Source organism: Panulirus ornatus, chromosome 3 (genome assembly GCF_036320965.1).
Source record: "Panulirus ornatus isolate Po-2019 chromosome 3, ASM3632096v1, whole genome shotgun sequence".
NCBI classification, from domain to species: Eukaryota; Metazoa; Arthropoda; class Malacostraca; order Decapoda; family Palinuridae; genus Panulirus; species Panulirus ornatus.
Window position 1 is genome coordinate 11716554 of NC_092226.1, and position 25260 is coordinate 11741813.

The window sequence follows — 25260 nt, forward strand, 5'->3', positions numbered from 1 at the left end:
TGACTGGTAGATGTATAAAAGAAAGCTGTAGGTCAAGAGGAATGTACAAGGGTTGAAAAAGAGGTCAAAATGAGAGTTGGGGGCGAGAGAGTATAATTAAACTTTAGGGAGGATAAAAAGGTGTTTAGGAAGGAGGTAAATAACGTGCATAAGACAAGAGAACAAATGGAAGCATTGGCGAATGGGGTAAGGAGGGAAGTGATAACAGGGAGTGAGGAGATGGAGTGAGTATTTTGAAGGTTTGTTGAATGTGTTTGATGATAGAGTGGCAGATTTAAGGCATTTCGGTTGGGGAGGTGTGCAAAGTGAGAGGGTGAGAGAGAATGGTTTGGTTTACAGAGAAGACATACTGAAAGCTTTATGGAAGATGAAATCTGGCAAGGCAGCAGGTTTGGATGGTATTGCAGTTGAATTTATTTAGAATGTAGGTGACTGTGTTGTTGATTGGTTGGTAAGGATATTCAGTTTATGTATGGATCATGGTGAAGTGCCTGAGGAATGCAGCAGAATGCATGCATAATGCCATTGTACAAAGGCAAAGGGGATAATAGTGAGTGTTCAAACTACAGAAGCATAAGTTTGTTGAGTATAAACAGGCATAAACAAAGTATCAGATTGGGGAGAAGCAGTGCGGTTTTAGAAGTGGTAGAGGATGTGTGCGAGAATCACTTAGAGAAACTGATGGATTTGTATGTAGCATTTATGAATCTGGAGAAGGCATATGAGAGTGGATAGAAATGTTTTGTGGAAGGTCTAGCATGTATATGGTGAGGAAGGTAAGCTGCTAGAAGCAGTGAAAATTTTTATCAAGGATGTAAGGCATGAGTATGTTAAGGAAGAGAGGAAAGTGATTGGTTCCCAGTGAAGGACAGTCTATAGCTGGGGTGTGTGATGTTCCCATGGTTGTTTGTTTTTGGTTGGGGTAGTTAGGAAGGTAAATGCAAGAGTTTTGGAGAGAGGGACAAGTATGCAGTCTGTTGTGGATGAGAGGGCCTGGGAAGTGTCAGTTGTTGTTCACCGACGATACAGCACTGGTGGCTGATTTGATTGAGAAACTGACTTTGGAAAAGTGTGAAAGAAGTTGAGTAAATGTGAATAGGTGCAAGGTTATTAGTTTCAGCAGGGGTGAGGGACAAGTTAGTTGGGATGTAAGTTTGAATGGAGAAACACGGGAGGAAGTGGGGTGTTTTTGAAATCTGGGAGAGGGCTTAGCAGCAAATGAAACCATGGAGGCAGAAGTGAGTCACACGGTGGGGGAGGGGGCAAAGGTTCTGGGAGCAATGAAAAATGTGTGGAAGGAGAGAAAGTATCCCAGAGAGCAAAAAATGGGTATGCTTGAAAGAACAGTAATTCCAACAATATTATATGGCTGCAAGGCATGGGCTATATACAGGGTTGTATGGAGGAGGATGGATGCGTTGGAAATTAAATGTTTAAGGACAATGTGTGGTGTGAGGTGGTTTGATCAAGTAAGTAATGAAAGGGTAGGAGAGATGTGTGGTAATAAAAAGAGTGTGGATGGAGAGCAGAAGAGGGCATGTTGAAATGGTCTGAACATATGGACAGGATGAGTGAGGAAAGGTTGACATAGAGGATATGTGTCAGAGGTGGAGGGAAGGAGAAGTGGGAGACCAAATTAGAGGTGAAAGAATGGAGTGAAAAAGATTTTGAGCGATCGAGGCCTGAACATACCAGAAGATGAGAGGCATGTAAGGAATAAAGTGAACTGGAACAATGTGCTATACCAGGGTCGACATGCTGTCAATGGACTGAACCAGCACGTGAAATACCTGGGGTAAACCATGGAAAGGTCTGTGGGGCCTGGATGTGGATAGGAAGCTGTGGTTTCAATGCATTACACATAAGAGCTAGAGACAGAATGTGGCCTTTTTTTGTTTGTTTTTCCTAGTGCTACTATATTGTCTTCATATATAGCGTAAAGAAAATTATTCTGATTTTCCAAAAGTTTCCCCCACTAAACCAGTTACTAAGTTCAAGTAATGTTTTGCTTTGAATCCATTTCAGTTTCGAGTCACTTTTGGTTAAAAGAAGTTTTAGTTTGTAAATGATTTTAAATCTTGCAGGGTATAAGGGTCTGAGGCTTTGGGGTTTTGTTCAGGTGCTTCATGCTTGTATCAAACATATTCATATATACATTTCTTTCAATCATAGATGGCCTTACTTTAATCACAGCTAGTCTTAGGTCAATCAAAGTTGGTCTTCAGTCCATCATACATGTATTTATAAGTATTAGGTACCTACAACCAGCTTTTATGATCATGAAACTATCTTAGGTTGACATATTAGATGTGGGTGAGCAATTATAAATGACATAATACCGTATGATAGGCGTAAGACTGAGCGACCTGATACCAAATGCAACATACCTAAGACCAGCTGTAACTGATGTATTTCCATATATGCAGCCTCAGACCAGCTGTGTCTAACTTAGCACCTAGGAAGTGATTGACCTCATCAACATGGGTGACACATATGAAAGCCAGTGATAAACAATAAAGCCAATACCAAAATTACATTCAATACCTTGTGTGCATCAAAATCCCAAATGTATAAAATATGATCATATTTGAAATGCATTTAAAACCCTGATATTTCATATCTCATTGCTAAAACAATTATTAATTTGCCTTAATAAATATGTGAATTTCTAAACCCACTCCACTTATTCATTATTAAATAAGGAATTCATAGCACACAAACTGAACTTTTCTGGGTAAACTTGTAGCTAAGTATCCAGACAGTACACAAAGTCTTGGCTGGAATTTCAAATTGGTCCCAACATGGCTAACTCTAAAGCCAGCCTAACATACAGGACAAAAAAATTATATTCTTTTCAGTTAACAATAGTTTACATCAAAATGTAAAAATTTTACAAAGTCAACACCTTTTACATATCTAGAGTACCTATTTACATGGGATTGCTAAATTTACTGAGATATATGCAAAATGAATCTGGACTCTTTAACCAGGAGGTAAATACAATACAATTCACCACAAAGCTTACATCTTTTCCTGCTGCTGTTACCTTCTTGCAAAACTCAATTTCAATTTCTTTGACCAAAGATCCAAAAGATGATTAGTATCTATGCTTTCTACTGGAGGACCTTCCAGAAAAATTAGAGAAATTGGAGATATAAGCTGCTTCTCAACTTTACCAACGAGCAACATCTCTAAGACTGCAAGATTAAACATGTACTGCTCTGTCTTAGCATTAAGAAATGGCAACAATGTAATCTTCTGGCATAATGAAAACAAATGAGGGAATGATTGGCATAACTCTGGTCTCTTTATAAGATCTACTAACAGTTCAGCAATAATGCAGTCTTTACTTTTAGAAAGCAAACTGTTACCATTTTTATCACTACCTTCACTATCTACTGTTTTAGTAAGCAAACTGTTACCATTTTTATCACTACCTTCACTATCTACTGTTTTAGTAAGCAAACTGTTACCATTTTTATCACTACCTTCACTATCTACTGTTTTAGTAAGCAAACTGTTACCATTTTTATCACTACCTTCACTATCTACTGTTTTAGTAAGCAAACTGTTACCATTTTTATCACTACCTTCACTATCTACTGTTTTAGTAAGCAAACTGTTACCATTTTTATCACTACCTTCACTATCTACTGTTTTAGTAAGCAAACTGTTACCATTTTTATCACTACCTTCACTATCTACTGTTTTAGTAAGCAAACTGTTACCATTTTTATCACTACCTTCACTATCTACTGTTTTAGTAAGCAAACTGTTACCATTTTTATCACTACCTTCACTATCTACTGTTTTAGTAAGCAAACTGTTACCATTTTTATCACTACCTTCACTATCTACTGTTTTAGTAAGCAAACTGTTACCATTTTTATCACTACCTTCACTATCTACTGTTTTAGTAAGCAAACTGTTACCATTTTTATCACTACCTTCACTATCTACTGTTTTAGTAAGCAAACTGTTACCATTTTTATCACTACCTTCACTATCTACTGTTTTAGTAAGCAAACTGTTACCATTTTTATCACTACCTTCACTATCTACTGTTTTAGTAAGCAAACTGTTACCATTTTTATCACTACCTTCACTATCTACTGTTTTAGTAAGCAAACTGTTACCATTTTTATCACTACCTTCACTATCTACTGTTTTAGTAAGCAAACTGTTACCATTTTTATCACTACCTTCACTATCTACTGTTTTAGTAAGCAAACTGTTACCATTTTTATCACTACCTTCACTATCTACTGTTTTAGTAAGCAAACTGTTACCATTTTTATCACTACCTTCACTATCTACTGTTTTAGTAAGCAAACTGTTACCATTTTTATCACTACCTTCACTATCTACTGTTTTAGTAAGCAAACTGTTACCATTTTTATCACTACCTTCACTATCTACTGTTTTAGTAAGCAAACTGTTACCATTTTTATCACTACCTTCACTATCTACTGTTTTAGTAAGCAAACTGTTACCATTTTTATCACTACCTTCACTATCTACTGTTTTAGTAAGCAAACTGTTACCATTTTTATCACTACCTTCACTATCTACTGTTTTAGTAAGCAAACTGTTACCATTTTTATCACTACCTTCACTATCTACTGTTTTAGTAAGCAAACTGTTACCATTTTTATCACTACCTTCACTATCTACTGTTTTAGTAAGCAAACTGTTACCATTTTTATCACTACCTTCACTATCTACTGTTTTAGTAAGCAAACTGTTACCATTTTTATCACTACCTTCACTATCTACTGTTTTAGTAAGCAAACTGTTACCATTTTTATCACTACCTTCACTATCTACTGTTTTAGTAAGCAAACTGTTACCATTTTTATCACTACCTTCACTATCTACTGTTTTAGTAAGCAAACTGTTACCATTTTTATCACTACCTTCACTATCTACTGTTTTAGTAAGCAAACTGTTACCATTTTTATCACTACCTTCACTATCTACTGTTTTAGTAAGCAAACTGTTACCATTTTTATCACTACCTTCACTATCTACTGTTTTAGTAAGCAAACTGTTACCATTTTTATCACTACCTTCACTATCTACTGTTTTAGTAAGCAAACTGTTACCATTTTTATCACTACCTTCACTATCTACTGTTTTAGTAAGCAAACTGTTACCATTTTTATCACTACCTTCACTATCTACTGTTTTAGTAAGCAAACTGTTACCATTTTTATCACTACCTTCACTATCTACTGTTTTAGTAAGCAAACTGTTACCATTTTTATCACTACCTTCACTATCTACTGTTTTAGTAAGCAAACTGTTACCATTTTTATCACTACCTTCACTATCTACTGTTTTAGTAAGCAAACTGTTACCATTTTTATCACTACCTTCACTATCTACTGTTTTAGTAAGCAAACTGTTACCATTTTTATCACTACCTTCACTATCTACTGTTTTAGTAAGCAAACTGTTACCATTTTTATCACTACCTTCACTATCTACTGTTTTAGTAAGCAAACTGTTACCATTTTTATCACTACCTTCACTATCTACTGTTTTAGTAAGCAAACTGTTACCATTTTTATCACTACCTTCACTATCTACTGTTTTAGTAAGCAAACTGTTACCATTTTTATCACTACCTTCACTATCTACTGTTTTAGTAAGCAAACTGTTACCATTTTTATCACTACCTTCACTATCTACTGTTTTAGTAAGCAAACTGTTACCATTTTTATCACTACCTTCACTATCTACTGTTTTAGTAAGCAAACTGTTACCATTTTTATCACTACCTTCACTATCTACTGTTTTAGTAAGCAAACTGTTACCATTTTTATCACTACCTTCACTATCTACTGTTTTAGTAAGCAAACTGTTACCATTTTTATCACTACCTTCACTATCTACTGTTTTAGTAAGCAAACTGTTACCATTTTTATCACTACCTTCACTATCTACTGTTTTAGTAAGCAAACTGTTACCATTTTTATCACTACCTTCACTATCTACTGTTTTAGTAAGCAAACTGTTACCATTTTTATCACTACCTTCACTATCTACTGTTTTAGTAAGCAAACTGTTACCATTTTTATCACTACCTTCACTATCTACTGTTTTAGTAAGCAAACTGTTACCATTTTTATCACTACCTTCACTATCTACTGTTTTAGTAAGCAAACTGTTACCATTTTTATCACTACCTTCACTATCTACTGTTTTAGTAAGCAAACTGTTACCATTTTTATCACTACCTTCACTATCTACTGTTTTAGTAAGCAAACTGTTACCATTTTTATCACTACCTTCACTATCTACTGTTTTAGTAAGCAAACTGTTACCATTTTTATCACTACCTTCACTATCTACTGTTTTAGTAAGCAAACTGTTACCATTTTTATCACTACCTTCACTATCTACTGTTTTAGTAAGCAAACTGTTACCATTTTTATCACTACCTTCACTATCTACTGTTTTAGTAAGCAAACTGTTACCATTTTTATCACTACCTTCACTATCTACTGTTTTAGTAAGCAAACTGTTACCATTTTTATCACTACCTTCACTATCTACTGTTTTAGTAAGCAAACTGTTACCATTTTTATCACTACCTTCACTATCTACTGTTTTAGTAAGCAAACTGTTACCATTTTTATCACTACCTTCACTATCTACTGTTTTAGTAAGCAAACTGTTACCATTTTTATCACTACCTTCACTATCTACTGTTTTAGTAAGCAAACTGTTACCATTTTTATCACTACCTTCACTATCTACTGTTTTAGTAAGCAAACTGTTACCATTTTTATCACTACCTTCACTATCTACTGTTTTAGTAAGCAAACTGTTACCATTTTTATCACTACCTTCACTATCTACTGTTTTAGTAAGCAAACTGTTACCATTTTTATCACTACCTTCACTATCTACTGTTTTAGTAAGCAAACTGTTACCATTTTTATCACTACCTTCACTATCTACTGTTTTAGTAAGCAAACTGTTACCATTTTTATCACTACCTTCACTATCTACTGTTTTAGTAAGCAAACTGTTACCATTTTTATCACTACCTTCACTATCTACTGTTTTAGTAAGCAAACTGTTACCATTTTTATCACTACCTTCACTATCTACTGTTTTAGTAAGCAAACTGTTACCATTTTTATCACTACCTTCACTATCTACTGTTTTAGTAAGCAAACTGTTACCATTTTTATCACTACCTTCACTATCTACTGTTTTAGTAAGCAAACTGTTACCATTTTTATCACTACCTTCACTATCTACTGTTTTAGTAAGCAAACTGTTACCATTTTTATCACTACCTTCACTATCTACTGTTTTAGTAAGCAAACTGTTACCATTTTTATCACTACCTTCACTATCTACTGTTTTAGTAAGCAAACTGTTACCATTTTTATCACTACCTTCACTATCTACTGTTTTAGTAAGCAAACTGTTACCATTTTTATCACTACCTTCACTATCTACTGTTTTAGTAAGCAAACTGTTACCATTTTTATCACTACCTTCACTATCTACTGTTTTAGTAAGCAAACTGTTACCATTTTTATCACTACCTTCACTATCTACTGTTTTAGTAAGCAAACTGTTACCATTTTTATCACTACCTTCACTATCTACTGTTTTAGTAAGCAAACTGTTACCATTTTTATCACTACCTTCACTATCTACTGTTTTAGTAAGCAAAATGTTGCCATCTGTATCACTAACTTCACTATTTACTGTTTCAGTAGGCAAACTGTTACCATTTTTATCACTACCTTCACTATCTACTGTTTTAGTAAGCAAACTGTTACCATTTTTATCACTACCTTCACTATCTACTGTTTTAGTAAGCAAACTGTTACCATTTTTATCACTACCTTCACTATTTACTAATGCCTCTACACATGATGAAGAGAAGCTTGGTTTTACATTGTTTGATGATTTGCTGCATCCCTGGACTGACTGACAGCAATCTGAAGTTTTACAGCTTAATCTTTCTAACATTTTAGGATCATTATTAGCTAAGTAATTACCAGTTCTAAATTCTTCACTCAATATCAACATTCTATCATTTCTTTTACCACTTGGTCCACTGATCTTTGGGAAAGACTTACTATCAATACTTCCAAAATCATGTTTTTTACCAGCTGGATTCATCCCATGATCCTCAAAAGTTGACTCAGGATTACTCACTGAAGCAAGTCTTGCCCTACCATGAAGGAACTTTTTCAATAAATCTGAAAGAAAGTACCACATGCATTAACATGGATTCATAAACCAACAAGCTACATTACCTACTTTTCTCTGCTTCAATGTGTTTGCTCCCACCTACCTAATGCATCAAAAAATTTTATAAATATGATCAGCCTACCTGCTACATACTACTCTTGTTCAGTTTCTAAATATTATCTACTATTCCTTGAGATGATATCAAATCAGCACTAGTAAAGTCTTCCATAATCAATATGGAAGAAATAAATAACATGAAAAGTACCAATAATGCACCAGGAATTATATTTTCCTGGCTAATCGTGTATCACAATATATATACAGAAATTTGACAGTAAATATTAAAATGCAAAGATGAATATGTAAATGAATATTTGAAGAAAATTAATGAAAGTGTAGACATCATGCTTTTCATTTGTTATCTGCAAATGATTATTCCAAATATTTCAATTCCATCACCAACAGTATGGATCTAATAAATATTTCTGTGACCTTGAGATGAAAAGGGTTAAACAGAAAATATATTTCAAGGTAAAAACTTTAAATTTTCTTCAAGTTAATAAAACTGGAAAAATATATCTTACGACATTACAAAATATATCTACAACATATTTATTCATTTATCTATTTTGCTTTGTCGCTGTCTCCCGCGTTTGCGAGGTAGCGCAAGGAAACAGATGAAAGAATGGCCCAACCCACCCCCATACACAATGTATATACATACACGTCCACACACGCAAATATACATACCTATACATCTCAATTATTTATTATATGCTTTGTCGCTGTCTCCCGCGTTTGCGAGGTAGCGCAAGGAAACAGACGAAAGAAATGGCCCAACCCACCCCCATACACAGGTATATACACATACGTCCACACACGCAAATATACATACCTATACATCTCAATGTACACATATATATACACACACAGACACATACATATATACCCATGCACACAATTCACACTGTCTGCCTTTATCCATTCCCATTGCCACCTCGCCACACATGGAATACCATCCCCCTCCCCCCTCATGTGTGCGGGGTAGCACTAGGAAAAGACAACAAAGGCCTCATTCGTTCACACTCAGTCTCTAGCTGTCATGCAATAATGCCCGAAACCACAGCTCCCTTTCCACATCCAGGCCCCACACAGCTTTCCATGGTTTACCCCAGACACTTCACATGCCCTGATTCAATCTACTGACAGCACATCAACCCCGGTATACCACATCGATCCAATTCACTCTATTCCTTGCCCGCCTTTCACCCTCCTGCATGTTCAGGCCCCGATCACTCAAAATCTTTTTCACTCCATCTTCCCACCTCCAATTTGGTCTCCCACTTCTCCTCGTTCCCTTCACCTCTGACACATATATCCTCTTGGTCAATCTTTCCTCACTCATTCTCTCCATGTGCCCAAACCATTTCAAAACACCCTCTTCTGCTCTCTCAACCACGCTCTTTTTATTTCCACATATCTCTCTTACCCTTACATTACTTACTCGATCAAACCACCTCACACCACACACTCTCCTCAAACATCTCATTTCCAGCACATCCACCCTCCTGCGCACAACTCTATCCATAGCCCACGCCTCGCAACCATACAACATTGTTGGAACCATTATTCCTTCAAACATACCCATTTTTGCCTTCCGAGATAATGTTCTCGACTTCCACACATTCTTCAAGGCTCCCAGGATTTTCGCCCCCTCCCCCACCCTATGATTCACTTCCACTTCCATGGTTCCATCCGCTGCCAGATCCACTCCCAGATATCTAAAACACTTTACTTCCTCCAGTTTTTCTCCATTCAAACTTACCTCCCAATTGACTTGACCCTCAACCCTACTGTACCTAATAACCTTGCTCTTTTTCACATTTACTCTTAACGTTCTTCTTTCACACACTTTACCAAACTCAGTCACCAGCTTCTGCAGTTTCTCACATGAATCAGCCACCAGCGCTGTATCATCAGCGAACAACAACTCACTTCCCAAGCTCTCTCATCCACAACAGACTTCATTTTTGCCCCTCTTTCCAAAACTCTTGCATTCACCTCCCTAACAACCCCATCCATAAACAAATTAAACAACCATGGAGACATCACACACCCCTGCCGTAAACCTACATTCACTGAGAACCAATCACTTTCCTCTCTTCCTACACATACACATGCCTTACATCCTCGATAAAAACTTTTCACTGCTTCTAACAACTTGCCACCCACACAATATATTCTTAATACCTTCCACAGAGCATCTCTATCAACTCTATCATATGCCTTCTCCAGATCCATAAATGCTACATACACATCCATTTGCTTTTCTAAGTATTTCTCACATACATTCTTCAAAGCAAACACCTGATCCACACATCCTCTACCACTTCTGAAACCACACTGCTCTTCCCCAATCTGATGCTCTGTACATGCCTTCACCCTCTCAATCAATACCCTCCCATATAATTTACCAGGAATACTCAACAAACTTATACCTCTGTAATTTGAGCACTCACTCTTATCCCCTTTGCCTTTGTACAGTGGCACTATGCACGCATTCTGCCAATCCTCAGGCACCTCACCATGAGTCATACATACATTAAATAACCTTACCAACCAGTCAACAATACAGTCACCCCCTTTTTTAATAAATTCCACTGCAAATCCATCCAAACCTGCTGCCTTGCCGGCTTTCATCTTCCGCAAAGCTTTTACTACCTCTTCTCTGTTTACCAAATCATTTTCCCCAACCCTCTCACTTTGCACACCACCTCGACCAAGACACCCTATATCTACCACTCTATCATCAAACACATTCAACAAACCTTCAAAATACTCACTCCATCTCCTTCTCACATCACCACTACTTGTTATCACCTCCCCATTAGTGCCCTTCACTGAAGTTCCCAACATACAGTGCAAAATTTAATTGTTGGATTAAATTCTGCACTATATGTTGTACATATATTTTGTAACAAAGTAAGATGGGCACAATAAAGTGAGTTCTGAACTCATGAAATGGTATTAGTTCCTATAAAATGGTTGTTAATTTGTTTATGGATGGAGTTGTTAGGGAGGTGAATGCAAGAGTTTTGTAGAGAGGGACAAGTATGAAATCTGTTGTCAATGAGAGGGCTTGGGAAGTGAGTCAGTTGTTGTTCGCTGATGATACAAAGCTGGCTGCTGATTCGGATGAGAAACCGCAGAAGCTAGTGACTGAGTTTGGTATAGTATGTGAAAGAAGAAAGCTGAGAGTGAATGTGAATAAGAGCAAGGTTATTAGGTTCATTAGGGTTGAGGGACCAGTTAATTGGAAGGTGAGTTTAAATGGAAAAAACTGGAGGAAGTGAAGTGTTTTAGATATCTGGGAGTGGATTTAGCATCGGATGGAACCATGGAAGCGGAAGTGAGTCACAGGGTGGGGGAGGGGGCGAAGGTTCTGGGAGCGGTGAAGAATATGTGGAAGGCAAGAACATTATCTCGGAGAGCAAAAATGGTTATGTTTGAAGGAATAGTGGTTCCGACATTGTTATATGGTTGCGAGGCATGGGCTATAGATAAGGTTGTGCGGAGGAGGGTAGATGTATTGGAAATGAGATGTTTGAGGACAATATGTGATGTGTGGTGGTTTGATTGAGTAAGTAATGAAAGGGTAAGAGAGATGTGTGGTAATAAAAAGAGTGTGGTTGAGAAAGCAGAAGAGGGTGTATTGAAATGGTATGGTCACATGGAGAGAATGAGTGAGGAAAGATTGACAAAGAGGATATATGTGTCAGAGGTGGAGGGAACGAGGAGAAGTGGGAGACCAAATTGTAGGTGGAAGTATGGAGTGAAAAAAGATTTTGAGCGATCAGGGCCTGAACATGCAGGAGGGTAAAAGGTGTGCAAGGAACATGGTGGATTGGAACGATGTGGTATACCGGGGTCGACATGCTGTTAATGGATTGAACCAGGGCATGTGAAGCATCTGGGGTGAACCAGGGAAAGTTTTGTGGAGCCTGCATGTGGAAAGGGAGCTGTGGTTTCAGTTCATTACACATGACAGCTAGAGACTGAGTGTGAACGAATGTGGCCTTTGTTGCCTTTCCTGGAGCTACCTCGCACGCTTGCGGGGAAGGGGGTGCAATTTCATGTGTGGCAGGGTGGAGACGGGAAAGGTTGAGGGCAGCAAGTATGAATATGTACATGTGTATATATGTACATGTCTGTGTATGTATATGTATGTATACGTTGAAATGCATAGGTATGTATATGTGCAAGTGTGGGCGTGTACGTATATAAATGTGTATGTGGGTGGGTTGGGCCATTCTTTCATATGTTTCCTTGCGCTACCTCACTGACGTGGGAGACAGCGACAAAGAATGATAAAACAAATATCAAAATGAAGCAGGGGGTAGTGATAATGTTTCCTGTGGGGCAGGGTAGTGCCAGGAATGGATGAAGGCAAACAAGTATGAATATGTACATGTATATATATGTTTTGGAAAGAAAGGCAAGTATGAAGTCTGTTGGGGATGATGTATATATATGTTTTGGAAAGAGGGGCAAGTATGAAGTCTGTTGGGGATGAGAGAGCTTGGGAAGTGAGTCACTTGTTGTTCGATGATGATACAGCGCTGGTGGCTGATTCATGTGAGAAACTGCAGAAGCTGGTGACTGAGTTTGGTAAAGTGTGTGAAAGAAGAAAGTTAAGAGTAAATGTGAATAAGAGCAAGGTTATTAGGTACAGTAGGGTTGAGGGTCAAGTCAATTGGGAGGTAAGTTTGAATGGAGAAAAACTGGAGGAAGTACAGTGTTTTAGATATCTGGGAGTGGATCTGGCAGCAGATGGAACCATGGAAGCGGAAGTGGATCATAGGGTGGGGGAGGGGGCGAAAATTCTGGGAGCCTTGAAGAATGTGTGGAAGTCGAGAACATTATCTCAGAAAGCAAAAATGGGTATGTTTGAAGGAATAGTGGTTCCAAGAATGTTGTATGGTTGCGAGGCGTGGGCTATGGATAGAGTTGTGCGCAGGAGGATGGATGTGCTGGAAATGAGATGTTTGAGGACAATGTGTGGTGTGAGGTGGTTTGATCGAGTAAGTAACGTAAGGGTAAGAGAGATGTGTGGAAATAAAAAGAGCGTGGTTGAGAGAGCAGAAGAGGGTGTTCTGAAATGGTTTGGGCACATGGAGAGAATGAGTGAGGAAAGATTGACCGAGAGGATATATGTGTCGGAGGTGGAGGGAACGAGAAGTGGGAGACCAAATTGGAGGTGGAAAGATGGAGTGAAAAAGATTTTGTGTGATCGGGGCCTGAACATGCAGGAGGGTGAAAGGAGGGCAAGGAATAGAGTGAATTGGATCAATGTGGTATACCGGGGTTGACGTGCTGTCAGTGGATTGAATCAGGGCATGTGAAGCGTCTGGGGTAAACCATGGAAAGCTGTGTAGGTATGTATATTTGCGTGTGTGGACGTATGTGTATACATGTGTATGGGGGTGGGTTGGGCCATTTCTTTCGTCTGTTTCCTTGCGCTACCTCGCAAACGCGGGAGACAGCGACAAAGCAAAAAAAATATATATATATATGTATATGTATATCTGTAAATGTTGATATGTATATGTATATCTGTAAATGTTGATATGTATATATATATATATATATATATATATATATATATATATATATATATATATATATATATATATATATATATATATATGTAAATGAGTGAATGGCAATTCTTCGTCTGTTTCTTAGTGCTACCTCACTGACATGGGAAACGGGAGAAAGAACACATCCCACTTATTCCCTGCATGTCGTACAAAGCGACTAAAGGGGGCATAAGCAGAAGTCTATCAACCTCCCCTACTTGTATTTAAATTTCTAAAAGGGAAAACAGAAGTCAAGCAAGGAGTGCTCATCCTCCTTGAAGGCTCAGATTGGGGCGTCTGAATGTGTGTGGATGTAACCAAGATGAGAGGAAAGGAGAGATAGGTAGTATGTTTGAGGAAAGGAACCTGGATGTTTTGTCTCTGAGTGAAATGAAGCTCAAAGGTAGAGGGGAAGAGTGGTTTGAGAATGTCTTTGGTGTAAAGTCAGGAGTTGCGGGAGTATGTAATTAAGTGTAACAAAGTAAATTCTAGATTGATGTGGATTAAACTGCAAGTGGATGGAGAGAAATGGGTGACTATTTTTGGGAGCAGCTGAGTGAGTGTTAGCAGCTTTGATGCACGAGACAAGGTTATAGTGATGGGTGATTTCAATGCGAAGGTGAGTAATGTGGCAGTTGAGGGTATAATTAATATGTACATGGGGTGTTCAGTTGTAAATGAAAATGGTGAAGAGCTTGTGGATTTGAGTGCTAAAAAAGGACTGGTGATTGGGAATACCTGATTTACAAAGAGAGATATACAAAAGTATACGTATGTGAGTAGGAGAGATGGTCAAAGGACGTTACAGGATTACGTGTTAATTGAAAGGCATGTAAAAGAGACACTTTTGAATGTTAATGTGCTGAGAGGGATTGCTGGAGGGATCACTATCTTGTGGTGGCGAAGGTGAAGATTTGTAGAGGTTTTCAGAAAAAAAGAAAGTTGGGGAGAAGAGAGTGGTGAAGTAAGTGAGCTTGGAAAGGAGACTTGTGGGAGAGAGTACCAGGAGAGATCGAGTGTAGAATGGCAAAAGGCGAGAGCAAATGACACGAGGGGAGTGGGGGAGGAATGGGATGTATTTAGGGAAGCAGTGATGGCTTGCACAAAAGAAGTATGTGGCATGAAAAAGGTGGAAGGTAGGTAGATTAGAAAGGGTAGTGAGTGGTGGGATGAAGAAGTAAGGTTGTTGGTAAATGAGAAGAGAGAGGCATTTGGAAGATTTTTGCAGGGAAGTAGTGCAAATGACTGGGAGATTTATAAAAGAATGCGACAGGAGGTCAAGAGAAAGGTGCAAGAGGTGAAACAGAGGGCAAAAGAGAGTTGGGGTGAGAGTATCATTAATTCTAGGGAGAATAAAAAGATGTTTTGGAAGGCAGTAAATAATGTGCATAAGACAAGAGAACAAATAGGAACATCGGTGAAGGGGACAAATGGAGAGGTAATAACAAGTAGTGATGAAGTGAGGAGATGGAGTGTGAATTCTGAAGGTCTGCTGAATGTGTTTGATGATACAGTGGCAGATATAGGGTATTTTGGTCTGGGTGGTGTGCATAGAAAGAGTCAGGGAGAATGGTTTGGTAAACAGAGAAGAGGTAGTGAAAGCTTTGCGGAAGATGAAAGCCGGCAAGGTGATGGGTTTGGATGGTAATGCAGTGGAATTTATTAAGAAAGGGGTGACTGTGTTGTTGACTGGTTGGTGAAGATATTCAATGTACATATGAATCATGGTGAAGTGACTGAGGATTGGTGGAATGCATGCATAGTGCCATTGTACAAACGCAAAGAGGATGAGAATGAATGTTCAAATTAAAGAGGTATAAGTCTGTTGAGTATTCGTGGGAAATTATATGCGAGGGTATTGATTGAGAGGGTAATGGCATGTATAGAGCATCAGACGGGAAAAGTAGTGTGGTTTCAGAAGAGATAGAGGATGTGTGGATCAAGTGTTTGCTCTCAAGAATGTATGTGGGAAATACTTAGAAAAACAGATGAACTTGTATGGAGCATTTATGGATCTGAAGAAGGCATATGATAGGGTTGATAGAGATGATTTGTGGAAGGTTTTAAGGGTATATGGCATGGGAAGTAAGTTGCTAGAAGCAGTGAAAAGTTTTTACCAGGGATGTAAGGCATGTATAGCAGTAGGAAGAAAGGAAAGTGACTGGTTCCCAGTGAATGTTGGTTTGAGGCAGGGGTGCATGATGTCTCCATGGTTGTTTGATTTGTTTATGGATGAGGTGGTTAGGGAGGTGAATGCAAGAGTTTTGGAGAGAGGGGTAAGTATGCAGTCTGTTGTGGATGAGTGGGCTTGGGAAGTGAGTCAGTTGTTGCTCTGATGATACAGCGCTGGTGGCTGATTCGGGTGAGAAACTGCAGAGGTTGCTGACTGAATTTGGTACTGATCCGGGTGAGAAACTGCAGAGGTTGCTGACTGAATTTGGTAAAGTGTGTGAGAGGAGAATGTTGAGAGTAAATGTGAATAAGAGCAAGGTTATTTGGTTCAGTAGGGTTGAGGGAAAAGTTAATTGGGAGGTAAGTATGACTGGAGAAAAACTGGAGGAAGTGAAGTGTTCGGAACCATGAAAGTGAGTCAAAGGGTGGGGGAGGGGGCGAAGGTTCTGGGAGCACTGAAGAATGTGCAAAAGGCAAGAACGTTATCTTGGAGAGCAAAAAATGGGAATGTTTGAAGGAATAGTGGTTCCAACGATGTTATATGGTTGCAAGGTATGGGCTATAGATAGGGCTGTATGGAGAAGGGTGGATGTGTTGGAAATGAAATGTTTGAGAACAATATGGGGTGTGAGGTGGTTTGATCAAGTAAGTAACGAAGGGTAAGAGACGTGTGGTAACAAAAATAGTGTGGCTGAGAGAACAAAGGAGGGTGCATTAAAATGGTTTGGACACATGGAGAGAATGAGTGAGGAAAGATTGACAATGAGGATTTATGTGTCAGAGGTGGGGGGTGGAAGGAGAAGTGGGAGACCAAATTGGAGGTGGAAGAATGAAGTGAAAAACATTTTGAGCAATCAGGGCCTGAATATACAGGAGGGTGAAAGACATGCAAAGAATAGAGTGAATTGAAATTGGACGTGCTGTCGATGAATTCAACCAGGGCATCTGAAGCATCAAGGGTAAACAATGGAAAGGTCTGCGGGGCCTGGATGTGGAAAGGGAGCTGTGGTTTCGGTGCATTACACATGACAGCTAGAGAGTGTGTGAATTAATGTGGCCTTTTTTGTCTGTTTCCCTAGCACTGCATCACTGAAGCATAGGGTAGTGAACCTATTTCCTGTGTGGCGGGGTAGCAACAAGAATGTGTGTGTGTGTGTGTGTGTGTGTGTGTGTGTGTGTGTGTGAGAAGGCATGTACAGAGCATTAGATTGGGGAAGAGCAGTGTGGTTTCAGAAGTGGTAGAGGATGTGTGGATCAGGTGTTTTCCTTTGAAGAATGTATGTGAGAAATACTTAGAAAAGCAAATGGATTTGTATGTAGCATTTATGGATCTGGAGAAGGCATATGATATGAGTTGGTAGAGATGCTCTGTGGACGGCATTAAGAATATATGGTGTGGGAGGCAAGTTGTTAGAAGCAGTGAAAAGTTTTTATCGAGGATGTAAGGCATGTGTACCTGTAGGAAGAGAGGAAAGTGATTGGTTCTCAGTTAATGTTGGTTTGCGGCAGGGATGTGTGATGTCTACATGGTTGTTTAATTTGTTTATGGATGGGGTTGTTAGGGAGGTGAATGCAAGAATTTTGGAAAGAGGGGCAAGTATGCAGTCTTTTGTGGATGAGAGAGCTTGGGACGTGAGTCAGTTGTTGTTTGCTGATGATACAGCGCTGGTGGCTGATTCGGGTGATAAACTGCAGAAGCTAGTGACTGAGTCTGATAAAGTGTGTGAAAGAAGAAAGCTGAGAGTAAATGTGAAAAAGAGCAAGGTTATCAGGTACGGTAGGGTTGAGGGACAAGTCAATTGAGGGGTAAGTTTGAATGGAGAAAAAACTGGAGGAAGTGAAATGTTTTAGATATCTGGGAGTGGATGTGGCACTGGATGGAACCATGGAAGCGAAAGTGAATCATAAGGTGGGGGAGGGGGCGAAAGTTCTGGGAGCGTTGAAGAATGTGTGGAACATTATCCCAAAAAGCAAAAATGGGTATGTTTGAAAGAATAGTAGTTCCAACAATGTTATATGGTTGCGAGGCATGGGCTATAGATAGAGTTGTGCGAATGAGGGTGGATGTGCTGGAAATGAGATGTTTGAGGACAACATGTGGTGTGAGGTGGTTTGACCGAGTAAGTAATGATATGGTAAGAGAGATGTGTGGTAATAAAAAGAGTGTGGTTGAAAGAGCAGAAGAGGGGGTGTTTTGAAATGGTTTGGTCACATGGAGAGAATGAGTGAGGAAAGATTGACGAAGAGGATATATGTGTCAGAGGTTGAGGGAACGAGGAGAAGTGGGAGACCAAATTGGAGGTGGAAAGATAGAGTGAAAAAGATTTTGAGTGATCGGGGCCTGAACATGCAGGAGGGTGAAAGGCGTGCAAGGAATAGAGTGAATTGGAACAATGTGGTATACCGGGGTCAATGTGCTGTCAATGGATTGAACCAGGGCATGTGAAGCGTCTGGGGAAAACCATGGAAAAATGATGTGGAAAGGGAGCTATGGATTTGGTGCATTATTACATGACAGCTAGAGACTGAGTGTGAACGAATGTGGCCTTTGTTGTCTTTTCCAAGCACTACCTCGCACACATGCGGGGGGGAGGGGGTTGTTATTTTATGTAAGGTGGGGTGGCGATGGGAATGAATAAAGGCAGACAGTATGAATTATGTACATGTGTATATATGTATATGTCTGTGTGTGTATATATATGTATACATTGAGATGTATAGGTATGTATATTTGAATGTGTGGACATGTATGTATATACATGTGTATGTAGGTGGGTTGGGCCATTCTTTTGTCTGTTTTCCTTGAGCTACCTCGCTAACGTGGGAGACAGCAACAAAGCAAAGCAAATAAATAATTGGAGGTGGAAAGATGGAGTGAAAAAGATTTTGAGTGATCGGGGCCTGAACATGCAGGAGGGTGAAAGGCGGGCAAGGAACAGAGTAAATTGGATCGATGTGGTATACCGGGGTCAACGCACTGTCAATGGATTGAATCAGGGCATGTGAAGCGTCTGGGGTAAATCATGGAAAGTTCTGTGGGGCCTGGATGTGGAAAGGGAGCTGTGGCTTCAGGCATTATTACATGACAGCTAGAGACTGAGTGTGAACCAATGGGGCCTTTGTTGTCTTTTCCTAGCGCTACCTCGCACACATGAGGGGGGAAGGGGATGTTATTCTATGTGTGGCGAGGTGGCGATGGGAATAAATAAAGGCAGACAGTATGAATTATGCACATGTGTATATATGTATATGTCTGTGTGTGTATATATATGTGTACATTGAGATGTATAGGTATGTACATTTGCGTGTGTGGACGTGTATGTATATACATGTGTATGGGGGTGGGTTGGGCCATTTCTTTCGTCTGTTTCCCTGCGCTACCTCGCAATCGCGGGAGACAGCGACTAAGCAAAATAAATAAATAAACATAAATAATATATTTTTTTCAATTCATTTTCATTTCATTTTGTCGTTGTCTCCCGCGTTAGCAAGGTAGCGCAAGGAAACAGACAAAAGAATGGCCTAACCCAACCCCATACACATATATATACATACACGTCCACACACAAATATACATACCTATACATCTCAACGCATACATATATATACACACACAGAACTTTTCATGGTTTACCCCAGACGATTCACACGCCCTGGTTCAATCCATTGACAGCACGTTGACCCCGGTATACCACATCGTTCCAATTCACTCTATTCCTTGCACGCCTTTCACCCTCCTGCATGTTCTGGCCCCGATCACTTAAAATCTTTTTAACTCCATCTTTCCACCTCCAATTTGGTCTCCCACCTCTCCTCGCTCCCTCCACCTCTGACACATATATCCTCTTCGTCAATCTTTCCTCACTCATTCTCTCCATGTGCCCAAACCATTTCAAAACACCCTCTTTTGCTCTCTCAACCACACTCTTTTTATTACCACACATCTCTCTTACCCTATTATTATTTACTCGATCAAGCCACCTCACACCACATATTGTCTTCAAACATCTCATTTCCAGCACATCCACCCTCCTCCGCCCAACTCTATCTATAGCCCATGCCTCACAACCATATAACGTTGTTAGAACCACTATTCCTTCAAACATACCCATTTTTGCTTTCCGAGATAATGTTCTCGACTTCCCCACATTCTTCAACGCTCCCAGAACTTTCGCCCCCACCCCCACCCTATGATTCACTTCCGCTTCCATGGTTCCATCAGCTGCCAAATCCACTCCCAGATATCTAAAACACTTCACTTCCTCCAGATTTTCTCCATTCAAACTTACCTCCCAATTGACTTGTCTCTCAACCCAACTGTACCTAATAACCTTTCTCTTATTCACATTTACTCTCAGCTCTCTTCTTTCACACACTTTATCAAACTCAGTCACGAGCTTCTGCAGTTTCTCACACGAATCAGCCACCAGTGCTGTATTATCAGCGAACAACAAGTGACTCACTTCCCAAACTTTCTCATCCACAACAGACTGCACACTGAACCCTCTTTCCAAAACTCTTGCATTCACCACCCTAACAACCCCATCCATAAACAAATTAAACAATCATGTAGACATCACACACCCCTGCAGCAAACCAACATTAACTGAGAACCAATCACTTTCCTCTCTTCCTACACGTACACATGCCTTACATCCTCGACAAAAACTTTTCACTGCTTCTAACAACTTGCCTCCCACACCATATATTCTTAATACCTTCCACAGAGCATCTCTATCAACTCTATCATATGCCTTCTCCAGATCCATAACTGCTACATACAAATCCATTTGCTTTTCTAAGTATTTCTAACATACATTCTCCAAAGCAAACGCCTGATCCGCACATCCTCTACCACTTCTGAAACCATACTGCTCTTCCCCAATCTGATGCTCTGTACATGCCTTCACCCTCTCAATCAATACCCTCAGATATAATTTCCCAGGAATACTCAACAAACTTAAACCTCTGTAATTTGAGCACCCACTTTTATCCCCTTTGTCTCTGTACAATGGAACTATGCAAGCATTCCTCCAATCCTCAGGGCACCTCACCATGAGTCATACATATATTAAATAACCTTACCAACCAGTCAACAACACAGTCACTCCCATTTTTTAATAAATTCCACTGCAATACCATCCAAACCCACTGCCTTGCCAGCTTTCATCTTCCGCAAAGCTTTTACTACCTCTTCTCTGTTTACCAAATCATTCTCCCTAATCCTCTCACTTTGCACACCACCTCGACCAAAACACCCTATATCTGCCACTCTATCATCAAACACATTCAACAAACCTTCAAAATACTCACTTCATCTCCTCACATTACCACTGCTTGTTTTCACCTCCCCATTAGCCCCCTTCACTGAAGTTCCCATTTGTTCCCTTGTCTTACGCACTTTATTTACCTCCTTCCAGAACATCTTTTTATTCTCCCTAAAATTTAATAATACTCTCTCACCCAAACTCTCATTTGCCCTTTTTTTCACCTCTTGCACCTTTCTCTTGACCTCCTGCCTCTTTCTTTTATAAATATCCCAGTCATTTGCATTATTTCCCTGCAAAAATCGTCCAAATGCCTCTCTCTTCTCTTTCACTAATAATCTTACTTCCTCATCCCACCACTCACTACCCTTTCTAATCTGCCCACCTCCCACACTTCTCATGCCACAAGCATCTTTTGTGCAAGCCATCACTGCTTTATTTATTATACTTTGTCGCTGTCTCCCGCAATAGCAAGGTAGCGCAAGGAAACAGAAGAAAGAATGACCCAACCCACCCACATACACATCCACACACACACATATACATACCTATACACCTCAACGTATATATATATATATACACACACATACATTCCCCTCGCCACCCCATCACACATGAAATAACAAATCCCCCCATGTACGCGAGATAGCACTAGGAAAAAACAACAAAGGCCACATTCGTTCGCATTTAGTCTCTAGCTGTCACGTATAATGCACTGAAACCAGAGCTCCCTTTCCACATCCAGGCCCCACAAAACTTTCCATGGTTTACCCCAGATGCTTCACATGCTCTGGTTCAATCCATTGACAGCACGTCAACTCCGGTATACCACATCGTTCCAATTCACTCAATTCCTTGAATGCCTTTCACCCTCTTGCATGTTCAGGCCCCGATCGCTCGAAATCTTTTTCACTGCATCTTTCCACCTCCAATTTGGTCTGCCACTTCTCCTCATTCCCTCCACCTCTGACACATATATCTTCTTGGTCAATCTTTCCTCACTCATTCTTTCCATGTGCCCAAACCATTTCAAAACACCCTCTTCTGCTCTCTCAACCACACTCTTTTTATCACCACACATCTATCTTACCCTTTCATTACTTACTCGATCAAACCACCTCACACCACAAATTGTCCTCAAACATCTCATTTCCAACGCATCCACCCTCCTCCACACAACCCTATCTATAGCCCACGCCTCGCAACCATATAACATTGCTGGAACCACTATTCCTTCAAAAATACCCATTTTTGCTTTCTGAGGTAATGTTCTCACCTTCCACACATTCTTTAATGCCCTCAGAACCTTGCCCCCCCTCCCCCACCCTGTGACACTTCTGCTTCCATGGTTCCATCTGCTGTTAAATCCAGTCCCAGATATCTAAAACACTTCACTTCCTCCAGTTTATCTCCATTCAAACTTATCTCCCAGTTGACTTGTCCCTCAACCCTACTGAACCTAATAACCTTGTTCTTATTCACATTTACTCTCAGCTTTCTTCTTTCACACACTTTACCAAACTCAGTCATCAGCTTCTGCAGTTTCTCACACGAATCAGCCACCAGTGCTGTATCATCAGCGAACAACAAGCGACTCACTTCCCAAGCTCTCTCATCCACAACATACTGCATACTTGCCCCTCTTTCCAAAACTCCTGCATTCACCTCCCTAACAACCCCATCCATAAACAAATTACACAACCATGGAGACATCACACAACCCTGCAGCAAACCGACATTCACCGAGATCCAATCACTTTCCTTTCTTCCACCTCGTACACATGTCTTACATCCTCGATAAAATCTTTTCACTGCTTCCAACAACTTGCCTCCTACACCATACATTCTTAATACATTCCACAGAGCATCTCTATCAACTGTTATCATATGCTTTCTCCAGGTCCATAAATGCTACATACAAATCCATTTGCTTTTCCAAGTATTTCTCTCATACATTCTTCAAAGCAAACACCTAATCCACACATCCTCTACCACTTCTGAAACAACACTGCTCTTCCCCAATCTGATGCTCTGTACATGCCTTCACCCTCTCAATCAATACCCTACCATATAATTTTCCAGGAATACTCAACAAATTTATACCTCTGTAATTTGAGCTCTCACCTTTATCCCCTTTGCCTTTGTACAACAGCACTATGCAAGCATTCCACCAATCCTCAGGCACCTCACCAAGAATCATACATACATTAACTAACCTTACTAACCAGTCAACAACACAGTCACCCCCTCTTTTAATAAATTCCACTGCAATACCATCCAAACCCGCTGCCTTGCCGGCTTTCATCTTCCACAAAGCTTTTACTACCTCTTCTCTGTTTACCAAATCATTCTCCCTAACCCTCTCCTCTCACTTTGCACACCTTCTCAACCAAAACACCCTATATCTGCCACTCTATCATCAAACACATTCAACAAACCTTCAAAATACTCACTCAATCTCCTTCTCACATCACCACTACTTGTCATCACCTCCCCATTAGCCCCCTTCACTGAAGTTCCCATTTGTTCCCTTGTCTTACGCACTTTATTTACCTCCTTCCAAAACAAATTTTTATTCTCCCTAAAAAAAATGATACTCTCTCACCCAAACTCTAATTTGCCCTTCTTTTCACCTCCTGCACCTCTCTCTTGATCTCCTGCCCCTTTCTTTTATACATCTCCCACTCATTTGCATTATTTCCCTGCAAAAATCGTCTCTCTTCTCTTTCACTAATAATCTTACTTCTTCATCCCAACACTCACTACCCTTTCTAATCTGCCCATCTCCCACACTTCTCATGCCACAAGCATCTTTTGCGCAAGCTATCACTGCTTCCCTAAATACATACCATTCCTCCCCCACTCCCCTTACATCCTTTGTTCTCACCTTTTTCCATTCTGTACTCAGTCTCTCCTGGTACTTCCTTACACAAAGTCTCCTTCCCAAGCTCACTTACTCTCACCACTCTCTTCACCCCAACGTTCTCTCTTCTTTTCTGAAAACCTCTACAAATCTTCACCTTCGCCTCCACAAGATAATGATCAGACATCCCTCCAGTTGCACCTCTCAGCACAATAACATCCAAAAGTCTCTCTTTTGCATGCCTATCAATTAACACATCATCCAATAATGCTCTCTGGCCATCTCTCCTACTTACATATGTGTACTTATGTACATATCTCTCTTTTCAAACCAGGTATTCCCAATCACCAGTCCTTTTTCAGCACACAAATCTACAAGATCTTCACCATTTCCATTTACAACACTGAACACCCCATGTACACCAATTATTCCCTCAACTGCCACATTACTCACCCTTGAATTAAAATTACCCATCACCCAGTTTCATGCATCAAAACTGCTAACACACTCACTCAGCTGCTCCCAAAACACTTGCCTCTCATGATCTTTCTTCTCATGACCTGGTGCATAGGCACCAATAATCACCCATCTCCCTCCATCCACTTTCAGTTTTACCCATATCAATCTAGAGTTTACTTTGTTACACTCTATCACATACTCCCACCACTCCTGTTTCAGGAATAGTGCTACTCCTTCCTTTGCTCTTGTCCTCTCACCAACCAATGACTTTACTCCCAAAACATTCCAAAACCACTCTTCACCTTTACCCTTGAGCTTCGTTCCACTCAGAGCCAACACATCATGGTTCCTTTCCTTAAACATACTACCTATCTATCCTTTTTTCTCATCTTGCTTACATCCACACACATTTAAACACCCCAGTCTGAGCCTTTGAGGCGGATGAGCACTCCCCACATGACTCCTTCTGTTTTCCCTTTCAGAAAGTTAAAATACAAGGAGGGGGGTGTTTCTAGCCCCCCGCTCTCATCCCCTTTAGTCGCCTTCTATGACACGCAGGGAATACATGGGAAGTATTCTTTCTCCCCTATCCTCAGGGATGGATGTTATGTATATGTATACATTGCAAGAGGTC

The 25260-nt window shown here is 40.0% G+C and overlaps 1 protein-coding gene across 1 annotated transcript in view; it reads right to left on the bottom strand.

Moving 5' to 3' along the window:
• The window catches only part of LOC139759348 (uncharacterized), an 87895-nt gene that overhangs the window by 3646 nt on the left and 58989 nt on the right, over window positions 1-25260 (bottom strand). Inside the window, exons 7-8 of the mRNA XM_071681475.1 lie at window positions 7656-8234; window positions 3047-3197 (exon numbers count right to left, since the gene is read on the bottom strand). Of these exons, the coding sequence (XP_071537576.1) occupies window positions 3047-3197; window positions 7656-8234 (730 nt within the window). The remainder of the gene's footprint in view (window positions 1-3046; window positions 3198-7655; window positions 8235-25260) is intronic.